This window comes from Lithobates pipiens, unplaced genomic scaffold (assembly GCF_037356315.1).
Source record: "Lithobates pipiens isolate NorthernLeopardFrog02 unplaced genomic scaffold, aLitPip1_a1.2 Scaffold_19, whole genome shotgun sequence".
Taxonomy (NCBI): Eukaryota; Metazoa; Chordata; class Amphibia; order Anura; family Ranidae; genus Lithobates; species Lithobates pipiens.
In genome coordinates this window covers 174,790,869-174,816,518 of record NW_027507764.1, presented here as the reverse complement: position 1 = coordinate 174,816,518, position 25,650 = coordinate 174,790,869, and the positions used below count along the sequence as shown (strand labels likewise).

Here is a 25,650-nt window from a genome sequence, read left to right as displayed (position 1 = left end):
GGACAAGCTGCTTTGGGGTGGGGGGGGCCGCAGTGCACCTCCCTGCCCGAAAGCACCCACCCTGCCATGTTGAGGGCATGCATCCTGGTACGGTTCAGGGGGGATGCTCGCTCGTCCCCACCCCCTTTCCTGACCGTCTGGGCTGCGTGCTCGGATAAGGGTCTGGTATGGATTTTGGGGGGACCCCCACACCATTTTTCAGTGTGGGGGTTCCCCTTAAAATCCATATCAGACCAAAGGGCCTAGTATGCTCTTGGAGGGGGAACCCATGTTGGTTTTTTATTTAAAATTTGGCATGGAGTTCCCCCCTCCAAGATCATCAAAGCACAAGTCGCATGCCAAAGTCGGATCAGGCAAGGCGGCAAACCGACTTTGATCCGACTTCAATGATATTCAATGGGCTGAAAGAGGATCAAAGTCAGACCAAAGTAGTGCAGGGAGCATTTTCAAAGTCGGACCGACTTGTGTCGGACCAGTTAAGACAGCTCCCATAGGGAAACATTGATTTTCACACGTCATGCAACATGAGCTCCCAATGTCGAAGCATTTGTCGCACCAGTGGGCTTTTTCCCCTCAATGATGGCAAGTGATCCGGGTGCTGAGGCAGCCCATACTTCACCGTTGGGATGATGTTTTGATGTGGTAAGCACCCATACAATTCAACTTAATCGGTCCACAAACCATTTTTCCAGTAGCATTGTGGTTTGTCGAGGAGCTCTTTGGCAAACTCCAGGCACGCACGCAGCAATGTTTGTTTTGGAGAACAGTGTTTCCTCTATGGTATGGTATGGTATTCTGCTATGAACACCCTCCCTGTTCAAAGACTTGTGTATGGTAGACTCCTAAACAGGGATGTTTGCCAGTTCTAGTGATGGCTTCAAGCCTTTTGCTCCTACTCTTGGGTTCTTCTTTATCTAATTGAGTATTCTGCATTGTGTCTTGGGATTCATCTTGGCTGGGTGCCCACTTCTAGGAAGAGTGGCCACAGTACTAATATGTCTCCATTTATAGATAATTTGTCTAATTGTCGACTGATAAAAGTCTTAACACCTTGAGATTGCTTTGTATCTCTTTCCAGGGATACAAAGACATGAGAATTATTTGTTTGTTATCGGCTTAAGCACGCAGCGATAGTCTATGGCCTATAGATGGTGTGATATTTTTTTTAATTTTTTTTTTTCTTTTCTTTTTTGCAACCCAGAAATTGAGTAAATTTAGGGTCCTAGATGTTATTGTACCTGTCTAGCAGAGATTTATATAGCTGGAAAAAAAAGATTGACAGAAAGAGAGGGAGGGGCTAGAGGTCACAAACCTCGGGACTTTAAAGGTGTCTTGTATTATAAATGGTAGTACAATAATAGCATATTTGGTAATATACAAAAGTTTTTTTTATTATTTAATATTGATACAAAAAAATTAAAAATGCAAAAACATGAATACATTGTAGCATTGTATTTCAAAAATCTGTTACATTGGGAAACATTTGCACACAGATACTACCACTTTCTCAGCATGTTTCGCTCAGAAGAGCTTCTTCAGGAAATATGTGGAGACTGTTGAGCAACAGAGAAATAATTCAATGAATATTTGATATTTAGATTCAGGTAGATAATTACATAACACCAAAAAAGATCTATGTCAAAAATCATGAGTAAATAAATAGATCTATTTATTTTCTCATGATTTTGGACATTTTGATATTTTGACATATATATCTTTTTTATGTTAAAGCGGGATTCCACCCTAAAGTGAAACCTCCGCTGATCGGATCCCTCCCCCCCCTCCGGTGTCACAATTGACACCTTTCAGGGGGGAGGGGGGTGGAGATACCTGTCAAAGACAGGTATTTTCACCCACTTCCGGGCATAGACTCCCGTGGGAGTCTACGCCATTTCCTGCCCTGCCGCGCTGTCTGCTGGGACACACACGGGTCCCAGTGACAGCGCGGAGATTTCCTATTGCGCGGCGCGGCTCGCGCATGCGCAGTAGGGAACCGGGAAGTGAAGCCGATTCGCTTCACTTCCTGATTCCCTCACCTAGAATGGTGGCGACAGCAGCCGAGAGCCGAGCGATCGATCGGCCTCGGCTGCCGGCATCGCTGGAACCCGGGACAGGTGAGTGTCCATTTATTAAAAGTCAGCAGCTGTAGTATTTATAGCTGCTGGCTTTTAATATTTTTTTTTTGGTGGAATCCCTCTTTAAGTAATTATCTACATGAATCTAAATATCAAATGTTCATTGGATTTTCTCTGTTGCTCAACAGTCTCCACATACAATACCTCCTGAAGAAGCTCTGCTGAGCGAAACATGTTGAGAAAGTGGTAGTATCTGTGTGCAAATGTTTCCCAATGTAACAACAGATTTTTGAAATACAATGCTGTTTTTATGTATTCGTGTTTTTTTGCATTTTTTTTTTGTATCAATATTGAATAACAAAAAACTTTTTTGTATATTACCAAATATGCTACTGTTGTACTACTATTTATAATACAAGACACCTTTTAAAGTCCCCGAGGTTTGTGACCTATAGCCCCTCCCTCTTTCTGTATTTTGTAATTGGGACGTGGTGTAATTTTTTTTTATTCCTCTCTTCAAATCCTGATTTTCAACAAAAAATTATTGTTAACAGTTGGAAGCTATGTTTTCACTCCCTATCTAATGCTCATTTGCAGTATTGTCTTGTTAACATAAGGTATCATTTTCACAGGAAGGAAAATCTAATTTTCTTCCTTCCTTCATATGTTTATATGTATTTCAGGAGGCCCGGCAGAAATTCCGCTCTGTGCTGACAGAAGCTACACTGAGGTTGGATGAGATGGTAAAGAAAATTGGAAAATCTGTGGAAGATTCCAAACCATACTGGGAAGCCAGAAAAGTGGCCAGACAGGTATTTTGTTTTTGGCAGCACTTTATACTCCTGTAAACCACACAAAGCTGAATGCTCCATAGAGTATAGAGATTATTATTTTATGTCTCGCTGGGCATGCACAGAACTACTGAATAGATGCCTTTGGGCAGTTCTAGAACATTTGTAAACTTTTAACCCCGCAGATTATCCTTGAAAAGGTGTGTCAGCTCTGTTAAGGTGCAACTGAAATGATGAATTCCAGATTGTTTAAATTGTGTCTTTGACATCACATCTCCCTATTCCTTGGGCTTCAAAAAAAGCTGTAAATGGTTGCAGTGATCTTGTTGGGGGATTTGGTAGCCTTGGTGGAAATACAGTTTAGTTTGTCATTTTGGGATCTTTATGGTAATTATTGATGTCGGAGAAAAAAACTGGAGTGAAAGGAAATGTTTAGAGCTGAAATCACTTTCTCTTTGCATTTGTAACTGTATATGAAATACAGTGAATATAAAAGTCACACCCCTGTTAAAATGTCAGGTTTCTGTGATGTAAAAAAAAAAAAAGACAAAGATAAAAAATTTCAGAACTTTTTCCACCATTAATGTGACCTATAAACTGTACAACTCAATTGAAGAACAAACTGAAATCTTTTTTTGGAGGAAGTAAAAATAATGTGGTTTCATAAGTACACACCCTCTTATAACTGTGGCTGTAGAATTAAGCAATCACATTCAAACTCATGTTAAATAGGAGTCAGTACAAAACTGTCATCGTTTTAAAGCGCCTCTGATTAACCCCAAATAAAGTTAAGCTGTTCTAGTAGGTCTTTCCTGACATTTTCTTAGTCGCATCCTACAGTAAAGGCCATGGTCCGCAGAGAGCTTATAAAGCATCAGAGGAATCTTCGTGTTAAAAGGTATCAGTCAGGAGAAGGGTACAAAAGAATTTCCAAGGCATTATAGATGTACCATGGAACACAGTGAAGACAGTCCTCATCAAGTCGAGAAAATATAGCACTACAGTGAGCTTACCAAGAACTGGAGGTTGCTCCAAAATTGATGAAAACTCAAAAAAAAAATGGTCGGGGAGACTGCCAGGAGGCCTACAGCAACATTAAAGGAGCTGCAGAATATCTGGCAAGTACTGGCTACGTGGAACATGTGACAACAATCTCCCGTATTCTTCATATGTTTGGGGTAAGGAGGCAAGACCGAAGCCTTTTCTTACAAAGGAAAACATCTAAGACCGACTAAATTTTGGAAAAACGCATGTGAAGTCTCCCAAAAGCATGTGGGAAAATGTGTTGTGGTCTGATGAAACCAAGGTTGAACTTTTTGGCCATAATTCCAAAAAATATGTTTGGCACAAAAACACTGCACATCACCAAAAGAACACCATGCCCACAGTGAAGCAAGGTGGTGGCTGCATCATGCTTTGGGGCTGTTTCTCTTCAGCTGGAACAGGGACCTTAGTCAAGGTAGAGGGAATTATGAACAGTTCCAAATACAAGTCAATATTGGCACAAAACCTTCAGGCTTCTACTTGAAAGCTCAACATGAAGAGAAACTAAATCTTTCAGCATGACAACGACCCAAAGCATACATTTAAATCAACAATGGAATGGCTTTACCAGAAGAAGATTAAAGGTTTGGAATGGCCCAGCCAGAGCCCAGAACTGAATCTGATTGAAAATCTGTGGGGTGATCTGAAGAGGACTGTGCACAGGAGATACCCTTTCAATCTGACAGATTTGGAGTGTTTTTGCAAAGAGTGGGCAAACATTGCCAAGTGAAGATGTGCCAAGCTGATAGACTCATACCCAAAACGAGTGCTGTAATAAAATCAAAAGGTGCTTCAACAAAGTATTAGTTTTGGGGGATGCACATGTATGCAACCATGTTATTTTATTTTTGTTTTTTAATTTTTTATTTCTCTCCAACTTCATCTGAGTTGTACAGTTTATAGGTCACATTTAAAGGTGGAAAAAGTTCTGAAATGGTTTATCTTTGTCTGATTTTTTTATTTATTTTTTACATCACAGAAACCTGACATTTTAACAGGGGTGTGTAGACATTTTTATTATCCACTATATGAATCCTGATGATGTCAGAATATGTATAATCTTGCTCACATGAAAACCATAACAATTTTGTATTTTGGACCAGAATCAGCAGATCCACAGAACATTCACTTCAGTTTTCTTTGCTTCTCCTTGAGCTAGATGGGTACAAGACTATGCTAGTGCTAGAAACTACTTGGACTTCCATGGGCCACTTGTACATGAACTAGTGGACATATCAAAAAAAATTAATTCTGAGTTATTTGCTGGCTTGAGAAAGCATAGAAAACACAGTCCATGCACTGATATAAGCCAGCTGTTGCTATAGATGCCTCTGTCTGCATTTTTATTGATGCAATGCTTGGAAGAGCTTTTCCAAAATGTAGGTCATTCTGTATCTGTTCTACGCTGGGGCAGTGTGCTTGCAGGACCGGAAAAAAAGTCCTGCAAGCAGCATCTTTGGGGCGGTTTGGGAGCGGTGTATACACCGCTCCTAAAACCCCCTGCCCTTTGAAGTGAATGGGCAGCGCTGCCGAAGCGCCTCCAAAGTGCTTCGCCAGCGCTGCAACAGAGGCCGCTAGTGGAGGTTAAAAGCAGCCAAAAAGCACCGCTAAAATGACGGTAAAGCGGCGCGGCCCCAGTGTGAAATGGGTCTAAAAGGTTTTTCCTGGCTTCTATCTCTGGTAGGTTTATGGGAAGGGCATTATGTTTGTGGTGAGGCTAAATAATTAGAGTTTGAGTAGCTAGAAATTTCTGTCTATATAGATTTCTGAGACCTGACGGATCTAATCTTGTTGAAACTGGTAGCCATAACCGTATCATTTGATCATTATGTGACCACTGTGCCCATGCCCCTTTCTGATTTAGGTTTTGTTTCAATGTGTCATGTCCACCTAGAACCCATTTCATTTTATTTTTTTCCCACCTATTGTGATCTACATCCTCCTCGCTTGTAATGAGGAATGATGTCATTGACATCTGGCCTCCCTAAACAATTAAGAGGAAAATAAACTACATCATACTTTTGTGGCATTGTAGACACTTGTAGCCGGTTGTACTTCAACAGAAATCAATAATAAAACCCCAACGAGTAATTTCAAAGGCATGTATGATGTTTGTCTGTACTTTTTGGTATTGCAGGTAGAATAACCAGCCTTTATTTTATGTGTTATGTTTATTTAAGGTTTATTTCACCGTGGGGCGCCATTAACTGGTGTTTCATAGTTTTTAAAGTAGAGCTAAACCCTCATCACCACTTCAAATATATAGTTCTATACTTTTGAGCAATAGCCATCCCCTATGATCAATGACTTCTAGTACTAGTAATGGAATCTCCCAGCAATAGCGACTTATGATTCATTGGCGGAATACTATTGACCGGGTTAAGAAGAATTATTTGTTTGTTTGTCTTCTGCATTAACTATAACGATGGAGAATGTGTGGAACTTGTGTGTTTTTTTTTTTTTTTTCTTCATTGTTCATTTCTGTGCAACTGGAGCAGTCTTTACTACGTAAAGCTTACCTGTTTTACAGTCACAAAGAAAAGCGCAGTGATGCTTTCTTTATCTGCATCTGCTTTGCTTTATTTTATTTTTTTATCTTGTGCTGAATGTGTTGGTAAAGATTTAAGAATCTTAACACTGCAGAAATCCAAACCTGACACTGTAGCTGAGAGGAGGGAGTGTGAGAGATGTCTAATCAGGCGCAAGATTCATTTTAATGCAGCACATTCCTGACTGTATTTTTAGCCTCCTATCTTCTTCCTTTTTCAAACATCCACAAGAGACATTAAGGTGAAGCTGGAATAGTTCTAATCATAGAGCATTAATAGAAAATACATTAAGCCCTGGTTCACGTTCGGTACGATTTGACATGTCAAATCGGTGGCAATTGCCGGCAATGGCATCACCCTAATTGGTGCGGCACTGCATTTGCGGCGCCGCATTGATTTCAAAAAGAAATTTTGTACTACTTTTTGCAATTTCGGGCTGCGGTTTACATTGACATCTGTGCAGAAACCTGCACAGATGTCCCTGAAATTGCGGCCAAAATCGGGACTGACATACGGGAGTAAAATCGTGCAAATTCAGCTGAACTTGCACAACTTCATTCCTGCAGCTCAATGTGAACCTGAGCTCAAATTGATTAGTGGGACTGCTTCAGCAGTCCCACTATTGTTCGTTTTTATTAATCATATTTTTATTATTATTAGTGGGACTATTGTTGTTATTTGTTTATTTATCAATTAGTGGGAATGCTTTAGCAGTCCCACTATTGTTGTTGTTTTTTTTTTATTTATTAATCATCATCATTTTATTATTATTCCTTATGTTTTTTGGCTCTGCATACTTTAAGCTATTAAAGCCATTCAACTTTTAAAATGTTCGGCTCTTTCAGCTGATGATGTGACTTCAACTTTTTTTCTACTATTTCTACTTTTTAAAATATATTTAACCACCTCAATACCAGGCACTTAAACACCTTCCTGCCCAGACCAATTTTGAGCTTTCAGCGCTGTCGCAATTTGAATGACAATTGCGCGGTCATGCTTCACTGTATCCAAATGAAATTTTTATAATTTTTTCCCACAGATAGAGCTTTCTTTTGGTGGTATTTGATCACCTCTACAGTTTATTTTTTATTTTTTGCTAAACAAATAAAAAAAGATGGAAAATTCTGAAAAAAAATGTTACGTGGCACTGATAGGTGGTACTGATGGGCGACACGGATTGGCACTGATAGCTGGCACAGATGGGCATGGATAGGCGGCACAGATGGGCATCCCTGGTGGTCTGGTGGCGTCCCTGGTGCTCCAGAGTGGATATCCTCGGGGGCGGGGGGGTTTTGGAGCTGCGCTGATAATCGATCAGCACAGACCCCCCCCCGTCAGAGGAGCAGCCGATCAACGGCACTTCCTATTTACACTGTGATCAGCCGTGATTGGACACGGCTGATCACATGGTAAAGAGTCTCCGTTGGAGACTCTTTACCAAGATCGTAGTTGCGGGGTGTCAGGGTGACACCCCGCAACAACGATCGCCGCGATGCACGCCCCCGGGGGCGCGCAGCGGCTCAAAATCCTGAGGACGTCATATGACGCCCAGTCAGGGTTTTGAAACCACTTTGCAGCCGTCATTCGTCTATAGGGCGGGCGGCAAGTGGTTAAGCTTTTTAACACTTTTTTTAAAATTGAAGTCAATGAGAGCATGCTTAAAATCCTTAAAATCTTCTTCCGCTACCAAAGTTTCAGCTCCTTCATACTTTCACCCACAGACGCCAAACAAACTTTAAAATGTTCACAAAATATTCAGCTATCTGGCTATATCTTTTCAGTTTGACATCTTTTACAGCTTTTGTGAAAAAGCTGTTTAAGTTTAGTGATCATTTCAGAAAATTTAATTAACCACTTGCCGCCCGCCCTATAACAAAAGCACGGCGGCAAAGTGGTTTCAAAATCCTGACCGGACGTCATATGACGTGATCAGGATTTTGAGCCACTGCGCACCCCCGGGGGCGTGCCTCGCGGCGATCGTTGTTGCGGGGTGTCACTCTGACACCCCGCAATTACGATCTCGGTAAAAAGTTTCCAACGGAGACTCTTTACCACGTGATCAGCCGTGTCCAATCACGGCTGATCAGTGTAAATAGGAAGAGCCGGTGATCGGCTTTCCTCACTCGCGTCTGCCCCCCCCCGAGGATGCCCACACTGGACCACCAGGGACGCCACCAGGGATACCCAGCACAAGGCCACCCTAGACCACCAGGGATTTCAGTCAGTGCCCACAATGGATGCCAATCAGTGCCCACAATTAGCATCACTGATTGGCATGCATTATTTGGCACTGATTGGCATCCATTAGTACAGTATAAAACAATACAATGCCGCCTATCAGTGCCCATCCGTGCCGCCTATCAGTGCCCATCCGTGCCGCCTATCAGTGCCCATCCGTGCCGCCTATCAGTGCCCATCCGTGCCGCCTATCAGTGCCCATCCGTGCCGCCTATCAGTGCCCATCCGTGCCGCCTATCAGTGCCCATCCGTGCCGCCTATCCGTGCCCATCTGTGCTGCCTATCCGTGTCGCCCATCAGTGCCACATATCAGTGTCCATAAACGCCACCTCATCGGTGCCCATCAGTGCCGCCTATCAGTGCCACATATCAGTGTCCATAAACGCCACCTCATCGGTGCCCATCAGTGCCGCCTATCAGTGTCCATAAACGCCACCTCATCGGTGCCCATCAGTGCCGCCTATCAGTGCCACATATCAGTGTCCATAAACGCCACCTCATCAGTGCCCATCAGTGCCGCCTATCAGTGCCGCCTATAAGTGCCACATATCAGTGTCCATAAACGCCACCTCATCAGTGCCACTTCATTGGTGCCACCTCATCGGTGCCCATCAGTGAAGGAGAAAACGTACTTATTTACAAAGTTTTGAAACTGAAACAAAAAAAAACATTTTTTTTCAAAATTTTCGGTATTTTTTTATTTGTTTAGCAAAAAATATAAACCATAGAGGTGATCAAATGCGACCAAAAGAAAGCTATATTTGTGGGGAAAAAAATTTAAAAATTTTAATTTGGGTATAGTGTAGCATGACCGCGCAATTGTCATTCAAAGTGCGACAGCGCTGAAAGCTGAAAATTGGTCTGGGCAGGAAGGTGTTTAAGTGCCCTGTATTGAAGTGGTTAAATTAAGGCATCCAGGCTTTTGTTGTCTGTTTTTTGTTTCCATGGTTACCAATACAGAGTGATGGGCAGTGGGGGGAGGCGGCTGGAGCATCTCAGATCACAGAGCCCAGGAGAGAGCACAGACACATCATGTACTGATTTACAATAGAGGAATATGATGGGGAAATTTTGAAGGGGGCAGTTTTGATGGTGGCATCGTGATGGGGCAGTTTTGATGCTATTCAGCATTCCCATGCATTTTCTCCAGGAAATGCATTTTCTAGTTACAAGGGGTGCCATGAAAACTGGAACTGTTCCCTGTAGCAACTGTCTTTTTTTTTTTTTTTCAAATACATGTTTGAAACTGTAATGTAACATTATGGAGAATAGCTTATTTTCAGCATTATCGCATTTTCGTGTTCTGAATCAAAGAATTGGTTTCTTTTCTTCCCTTCATTAGTATTGATTGATTATATTTGGGGAACTTTAAGATAATGTAATTGTGAGTAGAGACCTTTTCCTACATATTTCCCATTCAGTAATCCTTTTGTTGTACTCTAGGAAGTCTATGGTAACCCCCCCACTAAGAAACCCACCTGTGCTAATAATTGACATAGTTTTTTAAAGTGGTTGTAAAACTCAGTCATGGAATCTGAGCAAATTACATATATCTGCAGTGTTTACTTATCTATCTTCAAATCTCTATGTGTTGTCTGGTGCTTATTTTCTGTGTTATCAGCATGACTTACTCATGAGAAGTTTTCCAGACACCTCATGAGAAGTTTTCCAGACACCTGAGATAAATTTGTGGTGGGGGAGCTTGTCTATTTGGAACAGAGCTCTGCTGTGTAAAGGGGGTGTGTTCCTTTCCTCCAATCAGCTATCACATGCTGTAACTCCAATCTCTCTGCCCCCTCCTCTGTGCTCCTGACAGATGAAGAAAGATTTTTCACACAATCTGCACTTTTAAAGGATGTAGAAGAAGACAGCAGATAAACAAGTAAAACCCACGTAGGAGGATTTGTTTAATCTCTGTGTATCATCTGAGGCTGTTCGCTTCACAGGGTATATATGAGGGTTTACAACCACTTTAAATACTTGGCCATAATTGGCACCCATTTATACAACTATATAGCTAAATAATTTCCTTTACAATAATATTTTAATAATATGTACATATTTTACAAAGGGAAAAGTGCTTATTAGCAGTGATGGTAAACATGTGTACATTCTGCCGTATGTATAGCAAAACCTAATAAGGGTTGGTTCCCCAGAGATTAAGGCCCGGTTCACACCGCTGCGGGGGGAGATCCGGATGTGATTCGCACAGCAAATCACATCCGATCTCCGTAGCGCTGCGAGTTCAGCCATACAGATAGTATGGCTGAACTCGCAGCGGTCCCGCAGCAAACTCGCACGGGACCCTTTTTTGGGTCCGCAACAGAATCGGATCGCATGGGGGTTCACACCATGCGATCCGATTCCTGTGCGAGTCGGCAGATCGCACTGCGATTTGCCGACGGATCTGGGGGTGTCATTAACATAACATTGACACTCCCAGCCGTCCGCATAGGGCAGTGTGAACTGCCGGCGGGAGGTGTGCGATGCGGGAAAACGCCGCGGATTCGCGGCGTTCCCGCATCGCAGCGGTGTGAACCCGGCCTTAGACTATGTTTTATCTGCAGTTGACGGGGGTACTGCACATTTGATCAGCTATAACAGCCATTTGATGTTGAGAGTCAACATAAGAACACTAGTAAACATAAAACCGTAATACCTTTAAACTTAACTGTTTTAAGAAACCATTAAATCTATGGGTTTAGTTCCACTTTAGAATCTTTAGGCCTTATATACATGATGATTTATAGGCATTTCCTATATACTGCACCGTAGCATGCCAAATATCTCATTTCCAGAACTGTACAATCAAAATAAAATGTATGGTGAGATGGAAATGTGACAGGGTAACGCAGGGTTTTACATATTGTAAAAAAAAACTTGGAAAAATTAGCTAAAACCATTTCCCCTCTTGTGGCTATCATAGAAAAAAATAGATTTTCAAACAGCATTTCCGACAGAATTTTCCATAAGGTTCCACTACCTCTATTATTACTGAATTATTGAAATTACATGAATCCCAAATCTGTCATTAGAGGTGCTACAAATTCCTTAGTTGTTGCAAGTATGTCATTCCCACACCCACATAAAGATGATAAAATTAACCCACATACTAACTTGCACCTTGAAATTGGTTATTTACGTGGTTGAAATAAATGCCTGTTGATGTGGAATCCGCTATGGCTGTAGGAAAAGGTGCTGGCACAGTCATTATTTAACTATCAAACAAGTATTTGATAATGAGTGTGGCATTTCCTTCAGCTATGACGTTCTCTGCTTAATCTATGGTATATAGTTATAACATTTTTTTAGATAAGTCTTTTCAGACCAGAGATTCCAGGGATATTCCGACTGCACACAAAATGTAAAATGGTATCCTGTGTCTTTTAGTGCTTTTATAAATGGAAGTCTAGATTTGTCAAGGGTATTGGTTCAACTTTTGTACACGTGTGTTTTGTTTTTTTTCCCTTCTAAATTCCAGCTCCCCTATGCACCAATACAGCATTCTTGTACTTTTTTTGCAAAAATATCAGTCACTTATTTTTCTTATCCTAATCAATGTTTCCATTAGTAATGTCTTCTTCCTAATCAGACTTTAGGTCATGACGTAGGAAGGAGTTGATCAGCTGACCTCATTAGCACATACCCTGCATCATCCACCCACCTACTCCCAGGTGCATGTTTTTTTAATGAAATGCAATCAATCAGTGATCACCCTTCTCACTAAATACACAAGCAGATTGCATAGTGTATGGCCATCTTTTATACAAGTACATAGGAGGGAATGGACTGAAACACTCAGCTGTCAAGCCCCGTTCACAACTCTGCATAGCGGGAACTCCCTTTTTATGTAAAAAATTTTTGCGTGGGGGTTTGGGTAGGTGTTTTGGAGCATTTTCACTCATCACACATAGTCATCCACCTGAATGGGCTGCCCTACACACAGCAATCGCCCCCAAAGAAGCTTCAGTACTTTTTTTTTTTTTTTTTTTTTTTAGAAAGGAGCTTGGTACGTTTTTTTTACTGCGATTTTTGGTGCAGCGCATTTCTGAAATGCAAGGAAATGCACAGATGTAAATGGAGTCTAATTATTCTTGTGTTATCACACCAATCACACTTTCAGGCCCCATTCACATCTAGCATAGTGGGAGTGCACATTTTGTGCCTCGTTTTTCCTGTGACGCACATAGGGAAGCCTGTTGATTTCAGTTGGATCCACTACATGTGGTTAATGGGACATTTTGGCCAGTGGCAGCTGGTGCTCAAAATTTTTTTTTTTGGGGGGGGGGGCGCAGCGCAAACAAACTGAAAAATACCGACCCCCCCCCATTAATTGCAGCCTCACTGTGCCCATTAATTGCAGCCACTTTTCCCTCGTCAAATGCAGCCACTTGTGCCCATCGACCCCCCCCTCCCTCTTAGGGCTCACGGCTCTGGCAGCACCCCCAATCCCCCCCCCTCGCGTGGCTCTGACAGAACCCCTGGCTGGCACTTGCCACCAGGCAGCAACTCCAAGTGCACCAGAGCGGGGGCGACCTCCGCTGGTCTTCCTTAGCACAGGGCATCCAACAGGGTGGCCTGGTGCTTTGGCCAATCGGGAAACTGGTCTGACGCCCTGCCTCCCGATTGGTGGGGAGGAAGGTTAGTGTGAAAATGGCGAAAATGGATTCGCTATCGTCGCACAATTGGGTAGGATCGGGTGCACTCTCTGCTCCCCAAGCCCACCCTATTTTGAAGCCTATTAGAGCCTCTGGCTCTAATCAGGGGCTTCTAAAAGTACCACCCGCCATGGGAAGCCATGCGTCCGGTGTACTAAAAGGGGCCGGGTGCATGGATGGGGGGCGGTGCCCCTGCACCCACAATGCATGTGCCACCACTGATATTGGCATTTTGTGGATTGTATGTTTTTTACTGTGCGTTTTGCAGCATTTGCCCCTCCGTATTTTTTTTTTTTCACAAGACAAAATGTGTGTTTTGCTTCTGTGTTTAGTGTGCTGCAACTAGTAATTTTAGGTGTATAAAGATTGGCCATACACTACACCGTCTGTGTATTTAGTGAGTAAGGGTGATCACCGATTGCATTTAATTTTAAAAATGTGCACTTGGGAGTGGGAGGGTAATTAGGGTGGATGATGCAGGGTGGGTGCTAATTAGGTTAGCTGGTCAATTCCTTCCTGTGTCATGACCTAAAGTCTAATCATGAAGAACACATTACTAATGGAAATGTCTGGAAAACGGGGATTAGGACAAGAAAAGTAGGTGACTATAGATTTAATGGAAAACTTTGATATTTTTGCAAAAAAAAAAGTACATGACTGCTATATTGGTGCATAGGGGAGCTGGAATTTAGAAAAAAAAGTGGTTTTTATATATGAAGCACCCATTTTCCAATGTGCAGCTATGCGTTGTATATGAATTGTTGTTAACAATGTCGATACCGAAATTTGGTTCCGCTTTGTGCAGATATTGATTTGAGTAGGGATCAGTATTTATCCTGGTAATGGATTAAACATTTCGTGTCTGAAGTATAAATCAATAACAAATAAAAGACTGACTGTTTTTTGTTTTAATATGTTGTCTGTCGGTTTATTGGTCCTTTGAGGCCTCACAGGCAGTCTTTAGCAACTAAATAAAGCTAAATATTTCCGTAAGAGTAATAATCAATTTCTAACTCAGTAGTGATTCATTATGTATGAAAGCAAATTTGCTTCAATCCAAGCAAAGGCTATGGCCAGAACCACTTTTTATTGAATTATGTGTGGAAAGGGACCACAGTGGCGGTATGTAATTTAGACACAAGTCAATGAAAAGGGTAAACTGTATTGATTTATAAAGGGGTCATTTATTGCAATATATTGAGAAATTAGCTAGCTTAACAGGAAAGTACAACCACCACAAAGATAATATGTGCCCCACCCGGAAGCTCTTTCCCAAGATATATTAGATCAATGCCTGGAAACACTTGTAGAAAAATTTTAGCTGCTTGCTAATGCTGCTTCCACTACAAAATAGCACTCCTACATAAAGTGCTTTTAAACCTTGTTATAAAATAGTCATCCATGGATGCTAAGCAATGTTTCACGTGTATCTAAATCCCAAAATGTAATGTATTACAGTTTAACATTCTTTAGGTGTGGTGGCTGCATTCGTTTTCTTTTTTTAAAGCGGTAATAAACCAAAAGTAAAAATGTATTAAATTGCAGTTCACCAATTCTTTTTTTTGTAAATTAGTGTTTATTAACAGTTTTTCAACACATACCGTACAGAACACATGTACCAACTCCCCCCCCCCCCCCCCCCCATAAACCCTTGTGCAGCCTTCCAACCAATAACAAATCACGTTCCACGTCCCCAACTGTACCCCACAAAATGTATGTTTCCCAGACATCAATGGTACTGCCGATCAACCCGCAGTCAGATAAATATCATTTCTCTGCCCAGTATATCGGGTGTTTATTTAAAAGCCCACCCCCAGCGTAGTGGATTAATTCAAGGTATCCTTGGCGTCCAGCCACACTTTCTCACATTTCTTGGGACATCCCCTACTTATTTTTATTTTTTTATAAAATTCTTTTATTGAAGATTACGTTTTAAACACACACAAATCCAGGCCATATCAACGTGACATGGCCCAAAAAAACAGTGGCCTCACAGGACCCAGTCTTATCTGACTAACATTGGTAAACTCCCTATCTACTACCCATATCACCCCTGTCCTGCTATAAAATATTTGAAAAGATCCGGTAGTGTCAATCCACCTTGACCCCAGGGCTCCTGTAAAGTACGAAGACTTATTCTGGGGTGTGCAGTGGCACATAAAAAGGAGCTAAATAGACTATTCACCCTCCTAAAAAAACGAGCAGGGAATACAAATTGGCGTGTTCCGTAAGAGGTATAAAAAAAAAAAAGAACTTTAATTTTAAGTAGGTTAACCCTACCAATCAGGGACAGTGGCAGATATATCCAGTTGCAATTTGACCCTGGCCAACAAAGGAAGAAGGTTTAAGGACATAAAGTCACCAACTCTGGGTGATATACGTATACCCAGGTACTTGAACTTCTTCACCCATGCGATGGGGAACCCTGTTGGTTGCCAGAGCCTGGGCATCTGCGTCAATAGCCATCACATTGGACTTCTCCGAGTTAACTCGCAGTCCGGAGAACGTGGCAAATTTGTCAAGTATTCCGAACACTGCCTCCAAGGATGACCCTGCAGACAGGCGTTCCATTTCTATCCGACGGCTCATAGAGGAAAGTGACCGTCTCCATGTTCACACTGCATAAGCTGAGCGGACACAGACCTGTCATCCGCCAGACAGATCTGCTGGCAGAGTCTGCCCATCTGAAAGAGGCCTTACTCCTTTATCCAGAATGTAGACACGCTAAGGCAGGAAGTGTGCTACTAGCAGAATCACAAGTGAAATAAAGGGAAAAAAAAACTTAAAAATTTTTTTTTTTAAATGCAGCTACCACATCTAATGATTGGTAAGATGCTATATATATGAAAAAGCACACGCCTATGGTAACTAACTCACCAGACAGACAGACTCCTCTCAAACGCTTGTAATGATTATTTGGACTACCAACAATATGATTTCATGTTGGAGATTGCGAGTGTTTTGAAGGGTTAACACCCAACACTCGCGTTATATAAAAGAAGTGAGATGAGCTTTGTGGACACTCCATCTGACGAAGTATCGACGAAATGCGTCTAGTGAGATCTAGATGGAAGGATGCAGTCCCAGATGCCAACAATAATCATTACAAGCGTTTGAGCTGAGTCTGTCTGGTAAGTTCATGACCATAGGGGTGTGCTTCTTCACGCGGTGTGAAGATGGGATCCAGGATTTAAATTGGAACCTACATGAATAAACCAGGGATGGACTTATGAGTGGCTCTATTTGTGGACTTTTTTTTTTATTTCACGTTTTTGGTTTACAATAAGTTTGATATTTATTTAAGCGCTGTTAATGTTGTAGTTTGACTATAGCAAATCTTTATTTCATTTATACAGTAGGTGACAGCGATATTGTGTCAATCTCGCGACTTTTATTGGCGAGATTGACACCTTGCGCGCCCTGTCGCGAGAGCCAGTGCCAAGCTGGCTCGCTCATCGGGAAAGGAAAAATGTGTTGCTGACATTGGGGCCGGGTTCACACTGGTGCGGGGATCGGACTTGGATCCCCACCAATACCAGGCACTGTGTTTGTTTGGTATGAATCATGAGGGGGAACTCCATGCCAAATTGTAAATAAAAAAAATAAAAAATGGCATGAGTTCCCCCCCAAAATCCATACCAGACCCTTATCCGAGCACGCAGCCCGGCCGGTCAGGAAAGGGAGTGTGGGCGAGCGGCAGCCCCCCTCCTGAACTGTACCAGGTCGCATGCCCTCAACATGGGGGGTGGGTGCTTTGGGGAAGGGGGGCACCCCATGTTGATGAGGACAAGGGCCTCTTCCCAACAACCCTGGCCGTTGGTTGTTGGGGTCTGCGGGTGAGGGGCTTATCCGAATACGGGAACCCCCTTTAATAAGGGGGCCCCCAGTTTCCGGCCCCCCACCCTATGTGAAGGAGTATGGGCTACATCATACCCCTACCCATTCACTTGGGGGAAAAAAGTGTCAATAAAAAAATCACACTAGACAGGTTTTTAAAGTAATTTATTAGGCTGGGATCGCGCTGGAAACGCATTCTCGCGGGCAGGTACTGCAGCAGCTGCTAATTAATTATGGGTCTTAATTATTCTACATATGCTGGGTGAGAGAGATTATTCAAATCTTTGTGGATTTTCTTTCTTTTTTTTGGTTTGATGCTATATATTTTTTGTTTTCTTTCCTTTTTTTTTTATTTTTTTCTTTGGTGATTTTGCCAGTAATGCACTTTTTTTGGGTTGTCTCTATTCCACTGGAAGCGCAACAGAAACGCCATAGGACAGCAATTTGGGTATAGGGCAGTGTTAGATGCACTTGCAGCTTTAGGTGGACTTGACTAATAAGCTAACATGCTTTACCAGTCACCGCAACAGTTTTCTTTTCTTTTGGGATATAGATTTTACATAAATATAAGCTAACCATTTTAAGTACCCCTGTTTGTCTCAACCCTCTAACTGCCACTTTTTCTGAACAGTTTGTTCTGTTTAAGGAAGTTGAAAAATTAACAGGCTTACTGGCTGGATCACCAGGTTAAAAAGACTAAAAAAAGAAAATGAATGCAGAGTTGCAGACACCACTTTTAAAGAGGAAGTAAACCCTGATGGGTTTACTTCCTCTTTCATTCCCTGCAAAGGCAAAGCATAATGGACTACTATGCATCGCATAGTAGCCCATTATGTGTCACTTACCTGACACAGGAGCCAGCGAAGTCGCCGCTGTCCCCTGTAGTCCGCCGCATCCATCTTGTTGGTGGCGTCTCGCAGCTCCGCCGCTGTCATTCGGCGAAGCCGCGATGACGTCACTCCCGCGCATGCGCACGGGAGTCGACACGCGCGGCAGCTCCATTCTTGGAAATGCCGCGCTCAGTGCGCCTGCGCGCCGTAGACAGCGGTGCCCGTTTTCGGGCAAATATCTCCTAAACCATATAGGTTTAGGAGATATTGCTTGGACCTACAGGTAAGCCTTAATCTAGGCTTACCTGTAGGTCAAAGTGGTTTGTAAGGGTTTACAACCACTTTAAGGATTGGTAAACTGCAAAATATTAGTTTTGTGTTTAGAAAATCTTACATTTTCAAAAACTCTATATAGAGATCTAGATATATATATATATGTACTGCAAGGACAGTTTACAAGCAATTGTGGTAGGGAAGTAACAATTTTAAAACTACAGGCTGACATCTGTTGAATATAGCTTACAGCTGTTACTTTGGCACCATACTAAAAGCTATTATAGAGTAACAGACTGTACAGCAAAATTACACAAAAGGTCAGATATCTTATCTTTGATGTTGACCGTTAATATTAATCACTACAATACAGGGCACTTTCACCCCCTTCCTTCCCAGCCCAATTTTCAGCTTTCATCGCTCTAGCGCTTTCAGTGACAATTGCGCGGTCATGCTACACTGTACCCAAATGAAATTGTTATCATTTTGTTCGCACAAATAGAGCTTTATTTTGGTGTTATTTATTCACGACTCCGTTTTTTTTTTTTTGGCGATATAAGCGCAAAAATAGCGGAAATTTGGAAAAAAAACAATATTTTCTTTTTTCTATTTGAAAAGAAATCCAATAAAATCAAATTTTGTCATAAATTTAAGCCAAAATGTATTCTGCTACATGTTTTTGGTAAAAAAAATTCCGTTAAGTGTATAATAATTGGTTTGTTGATCACGGACATATGTACGCAAATGATCATGTACATATGTGTGCAGGTGATCACGTACATATGTGTGCAGATAATAATTGGGACATGTGATTTTAGTGGGACATATGTGGGGGACATGTTTTTATTATTAGGGACATGTGTTTTTATTATTTGGGGACATGTATGTTTTGGGGACGTGTGTTTTGGGGACATATGTGGGGACTGTGTTTGTACTGTGTGGTGTGTTGTGTGTTTACACTACACTGATGATCAGTGAGTAAAAAGCTGTAAAAAGCAGCCCATACTCACTGATCATCAGCCGGCTGCAGCGTTCTGCTCTCCTCTCCTCAGCGGTGACTTCCGTGTGAGGAGAGGAGAGCCGATTGCCTAGCAACCGGCTGTTTACATCACATGACGGCCGTGATTGGACACGGCCGTCATGTGATCAGGAGGGCCAATCACAGAGCCCTCCTGCCGATCTGAGATGTGCCGTGTCCGGGTGACACGAGCACATCGGGATCGCGCCGATGCGCGGGCGCGCGTGCGCGCGATCCCGCTACTCCTGAATGACGTTCCTGAACGTCCTATCAGGAGTAGACGGCTCCCACCCGGCCGTATATATGCATTGGCCGGGTGGGAAGTGGTTAATTAGCCATTAGCCTTTTTTTTTTTTTTCACGCAATTTAGCTTTAAAGTTTCAGGGTTAGTGATAACAATAGTTCTAACACTGAGGCATTTTTTTTTTCTCCAGTGACCAATGATACAACATAGGGGTTGGTTTACTAAAACTGCAGGGTGCAAAATCTTATGAAGCTGTACATGGTAGCCAATGAGCTTCTAACTTCAGCTTGTTCAATTAAAGTGATTGTAAAGTTTTGTTTTTTTTCCCTCTAAAAATAACAAACATATTATACTTACCTGCACTGTGGAGTGGTTTTGCACAGAGAAGCCCAGATCCTTCTCTTCTTGGGTCCCTCTTTGGCACTGCTGGCCGCTTCTGTTGAGTGCCCCCACAGCAAGCAGTATTATATGGGGGCACCTGAGCCAAGTCACAGCTCCCTGTGTCCATTCAGACACGGAGCCCCAGTTCGGCCCCACCCCTCTCTCTCTTGATTGGCTAACCAACTTTGTCAGCAGTGTCCTCTTCTCGGGTCCTTCTTTGCTGCTCCTGCCCCCTCCCTCCTGTCACGTGCCCCCATAACAAGCAGTTTGCTGTGGGAGCGAGCACCTAAGCCAAGTCACAGCTCTGTTTGTCCATTCAGACACGTAGCTGTTGTCTGGTAGTGGGAGCCAATGGTGCCGCTGCTGTGTCTCAGCCAATCAGGAGGAGAGTCCCAAATTGGCCAAGGAACTTGTGGACATCGCTGGAGAGAGATGAGGCTCAGGTAAGTATTAGGAGGTGCTGGGGTGGCTGCCACACATAAAGGTGTTTGGATAGACTCCATTAAGATAAAAAACCTTTTGACTTTACAACCACTTTAAGCGTTAATGAAAAAACCTCTGGAAGCTGATTGGTATCTATGCAGAGCTGCACCAGATTTTGCAATCCCCAGTTTTAGTAAATCAATCCTATAGTGTCCACATGCAGCCAATACTTTAGTGTCCTACCTAGCAGCATCAAAAAATGTTTCTAGGTTACAGTATCCTCTTTCAAAGGCATTCTGATTTAGGAACTTGTTATAGTGATTTGTGTAGGTTCTGTCAAGAATCTTTATAACTGGCCTGGTTCACTGCCTCCTACCACCCCGTGTAATTACACCGTGTAATGGACTATGACAGCCCTGTGAATGTCTCTTGTACTTTTTTTAAACTGTGTATTACCGTAATAGCAGTCATCCCAGAGAGAATTACATGGTAGCAACATTTTGATGTTTCATCACGTAAAAACACTACAATTATTATATACTAATAATGAATAACGGCACTGAACTTTTGCTCTGTACGTCAAAATTATCCTAATAAAAGGGTTATTAGTATCTTCTCCATTGTTGTATGAACTGATCATTGGTCATGCTAGCTTTTAGTTCGTTTTCATACCTTGTAGGAGCTAGAATTTATTTAACTGTTCCAAACTCTTTTAAAGAGGAACTTCAATCACGCCTCAAATTTCAATTATGTACTTACAGTTCTTAATGCTCCATTCTGCAATGTAAACAACCGTTTGTAACTCCGATGACCACATATGTCACAGTGGCCATTTTAACTGAGGGCAGCTGAAGCCAGCACCTTGTGGTTTCTGGGCAATTCATGCGGCTTCTCTTCCCTCAGCAACATGAATCCGCACAAGCGCAGTACATCTAAAATCCATGCATATGCATCACAGTGGCACACAGTGAGTTCAAGCATGTGCAGTAAACATCAGAGTCCATCCTCTGCCTGTCAGCCCTATTCCAGCTCTTCCCCGCCCCCCTCCAGTGCTCCTCTGCTCACAAAAAAAAAATAGCCTGAAGACTCTTGGGACTCCTGAGGAAAATGTCCAAAGAGTCAACAGGAGCAGATGTTTTATGTAATTCGCCTGAGCTGGGGAAGCAGGAAGTGGACAGGAACTTTGTAGAAAAAAGGTATTTGCAGCTAGAACGGTGTTGGTCATTGTTTGTTTTTTTGGGGGGAGGCGGCAAACAGTACCATATCCCCCCTCCCGTCAGTCAGGTCTGAAATACTTACCCCATCTATGGTGGGCAGTGCTTCTCCCTGGTTTCACCAGCAGCTTCCCTTGCTCAGCAGCGACGGCTTTCCTTTCCCCTGCTCTCCAGAGGCATCGTGCCGGCTTCCATTTCCTCCCTCCTCTTCAGCAGCCATTTGGCCAATCAAAAAACGGGTCTCAGACCTGCTTCTGATTGGCCGGTTTGAAGATCAGTGTTTCAATAGTGAATATTTATTCGCTGTTGTAACATCTGGGTGGGCTTGTGGTGCAATGCTCTGTACCACAAGCCCACCCTATGGCTCTAATCAGGTGCTTAAAAAAAAAAAACACCCCCGCCGCTGTAATTCACACACCCGCCATCCTGAAAATGGCCGGACGCATGGATAGGGGGTGGCCACGGCGGCCGTGGATAGATTAATTCATAGCATGAGCTCTGTCTATTCATATAGGGGGTGGTGTGGATAGAGGGGGCGATGCCCAGGCGCTCCTAATGGATCGGCCACCACTGAGCTAGAAAATGTGATATTTGTCATCTATTCATATGTAAAGAGGAGGAGACCATGCTGTCGGAAGGAAGTTTTAAAAAGAGACTGACGTGCCGCTTTCACTTATGCAAAGCCTTTGTCAAACTGTCTTAAACAACATCTGTCTTAAATGATTGTCTATGATAATACATTTAATTTTCTCTCATGAACTAGAATAATATAAAGGAGAATCTGGTTGATATGGGCAGCACAGTTTTTTTTTTCTCTTTATTTTTATTTTTTTAAAGAAATTTTGATAAATCGGGCAATAGTTTATCTCTAATTTCTCACAACACCTCTGCAATATGCTGAGAAGACATACATACCTTAAAAAGAATGTTGCACGCCAGAGAACATGGTGAATATAGACACTTTACTCCCTTGAGTTCTCCTTGGACAGCCTCTGTGTCTGCTCAGTGTTCCTCTCCTTCCTTAGAATAGCTTGACTTGTGCCAGAATGTATCATTGGAACTACATATTGTATCTTAATTATGCAGCCTTGCACATGAAAAGCTATTCTGATACAATATTATCAAACTTTCTAAATTTACTATTAACTGCATAATAACATTTGCACACAACTTGCATTTTTGTAGGTTCTCCTTTTATTCTGTTTTAACAGTAAAATCATATTAAAAATGAAATGGTGTTGAAATTTCTAAATGCAACCAATTATTTGATGTCCTTTTTTTTTTTTTCTGATGGTAGCAGCCAATGCATCCCCATATCTGACACCCGCAAATAATAATAAAGTTGTCCTTGTGTAACCGTAATGTGATGCACTTTAATTTCCACAGCGATAAATAGGAATTTTAGGGAAAAAAATTTACAACCTACCCAATTTACCAGTTACTCTACTAATACTGCTCTACTAATGCAATCATTTGAGCACAATTCATACAGAAATGTATGCATAGTGGTATCTGCCATGTTCAATGGCATTCAGAACCACCCTTTAGCGAAATAAGTAGATCTATTTTGACTTGAAGGTAAACCATTTTTTCACCACCATGGAAGGGGAAACTCATACAAACTAGCCAACAAAAGAACCTATTAAACTTGTTTCTAATTTATAATAAAAAAAGAGTTCTCAGTTTCACAAATTTATGGATATATGTAAAAGCTGCACCTAACCACTTTCCCTCCAGAAGATGGAGCTTTCTTTTTGATGGTATTTGATTACCTCCTGTATTTTTTATTTTGTGACCTATAAACAAAAAACAAAAAAAAAAAGCTACCATTTTGTAAAAAAGAAAAATTAAATCAAATTTCTTCAAAAATGTAGGCCTATATGTATTCTTCTACATGTTTTTGGTTAAAAAATTTTTTAAAAATGGCAGTGATCAGCAACTTTTATAGTGGGGCTGCGATATTGTGGCGGCCAATCGAACACTGACACACTTTTGACACTTTGCCAGGACCGGTGACTCTAATACAGCGTTCAGTGCTAAAAATTTGCACTGTCGCTCTACTGATGACACTGGCTGGGAAGGGGTTTAACATCTAGGGCGAGCAAAGGGTTAAATACGTGCCTAACCAGTGTTTTTGTGTATTGTATGTGCTGTTTTTACTAGGGGAGGAGAGGGATTTTATCCCTGCTTTGCAGAGACACAAAATCCATCTCTTCCCCCTTTCATAACTGAGATCTGCCTTGTTTACATTCGGAGTCTCTGCCCTACATTCGGCAGGTTGTCGGCAGACATCCACTGCCTGCCACCCACAGATCAGCCTCTGCGGCACTTATGCACCCCCTGTTGGTGGAAGTGCAGAATCACAAACAGTATATACGCGATCCTGCGCAGGAGGGCTGCCCTGTAGCGGTATATCTGCTATAGGGTGGTCCAGAAGTGGTCAATGTCGAGGTAGCACTTTGCCTTTTGGGAATAGCAACACTGGGACATGTAAAGCAGTAAATCTATACAGTTACACCTCCAGATTCACAAAGGGCATATAACGATCTCCCATGTGTACAACTAATACAATCAGTGGAGTAAAATGTCAGTCCTCACAGTCTAATGCTAATGTAAGCATTGGGAAAATGTATGTACTAAATTCACAATACAAAATGTAAAGGGGAACTGTTCTATCCTGGTATTCTAGTTGATGCAAAGATATGACCTATGGTTATCATGTGTATATGGCCTACATTCTAGTTTATTCTTTTTTCCAGGCTCAGTTGGAAGCACAGAAAGCCACACAAGATTTCCAGCGTGCTACAGAGGTGCTTCGAGCAGCCAAGGAAACCATTTCTCTAGCGGAGCAGCGATTGCTGGAAGATGAAAAGCGCCAGTTTGATTCTGCATGGCAGGAGATGCTTAACCATGCCACACAAAGGGTACGTTGTACCATTCTTATGCACAACATTCCCACTACATCGTATACACCACAATTGATTGATTAATTGAGTAAAATGGTGCACAAGGCAAAGTGAAATAGCCAAACTATTAAAATTAGAAAATTGGCACATTTAGAAATTTGCTAATCCGTCTTCAGTAAAATAAATTGATTGGTATGGGGTAATGTATATTGTGCTTTTAACTTGCTTTTTTGCACTGTTTATTTAATAAGTCTGTGGGGCTTTTGATTGACCACACTGGATTATTAAAGGTATATTCAAAAGCAGACTTGGAGCGGAAAGGGTGGATACAGCGGAGTCACTCCATCTCAAACTCTGTGGATTTCTTTAAGATTTTTAGTCCTGCACGTGTTCTATACATCTAGCATGTGTCACTTCTTTCTAATAATCTGAAAGTAAAGCAGCATCATTCAAATGTGCTTAGGTAACATGATCTTTAAATATCATTCTGACGACCCGATTGCTGTAAGGTATAGAAAGCACACCACTGTAGAAAGGTGAAAGAAAAAAGCAATTTGTTAAATGTATTAATCTAATCTCAATGTTATCCTTTTAGATTTGTGTTCAGAGGTAGTCCTAAATATTGTAAAATTTATAAAAGCTGTTTTGCAATCAAGTGTGTACTGAACCTCCTGGTTAAATATTCCGTCAGTATTTTAGAATTCTAAATCTGGATATATACTGTATATTTCAGAAGTAAAATAAGCCATTGACTAATAAACTTCTCTGCATATTAGCGTTTTTTGAGATTCAGTGTTCAGGAACAGAAACCCTTCTTTTTTTTTTTTTTTTTTTATGGAGCATTTTTTCAGCAGAAAAAAAAATGCCGAAGGCTCCCAAATGCTGGTAAATGCACTTGGCAGCGTGTTTTTGAGTTTTTCTTTTTTTCCTCAAGCCCCGTTCATGCTGGTTTTGACTTCAAAGTGGTGCGATTTTGGTTCAATTGTGACTTCAACGTAATTTCTGACAATTTCTTCGACTTGGCTATATAAAAAAAAATAGTACAGTGTGAGACAATTCATTTTTCTTCTAGCATAATAGCCAAGAATTAAAATAATTGGGGGGGGCGTGGCCAGCGGCGGACATGTAAGCAGCAAGCTTGCGGAGCTCCTCCGGCACCGATTCATCCT

At 41.9% G+C, this 25,650-nt stretch overlaps 1 protein-coding gene across 1 annotated transcript in view; it reads left to right on the top strand.

Annotated features, from left to right (window-relative positions):
- The window catches only part of SH3BP5 (SH3 domain binding protein 5), an 83,077-nt gene that overhangs the window by 29,996 nt on the left and 27,431 nt on the right, over positions 1-25,650 (top strand). Inside the window, exons 3-4 of the mRNA XM_077491489.1 lie at positions 2,759-2,887; positions 24,335-24,499. Of these exons, the coding sequence (XP_077347615.1) occupies positions 2,759-2,887; positions 24,335-24,499 (294 nt within the window). The remainder of the gene's footprint in view (positions 1-2,758; positions 2,888-24,334; positions 24,500-25,650) is intronic.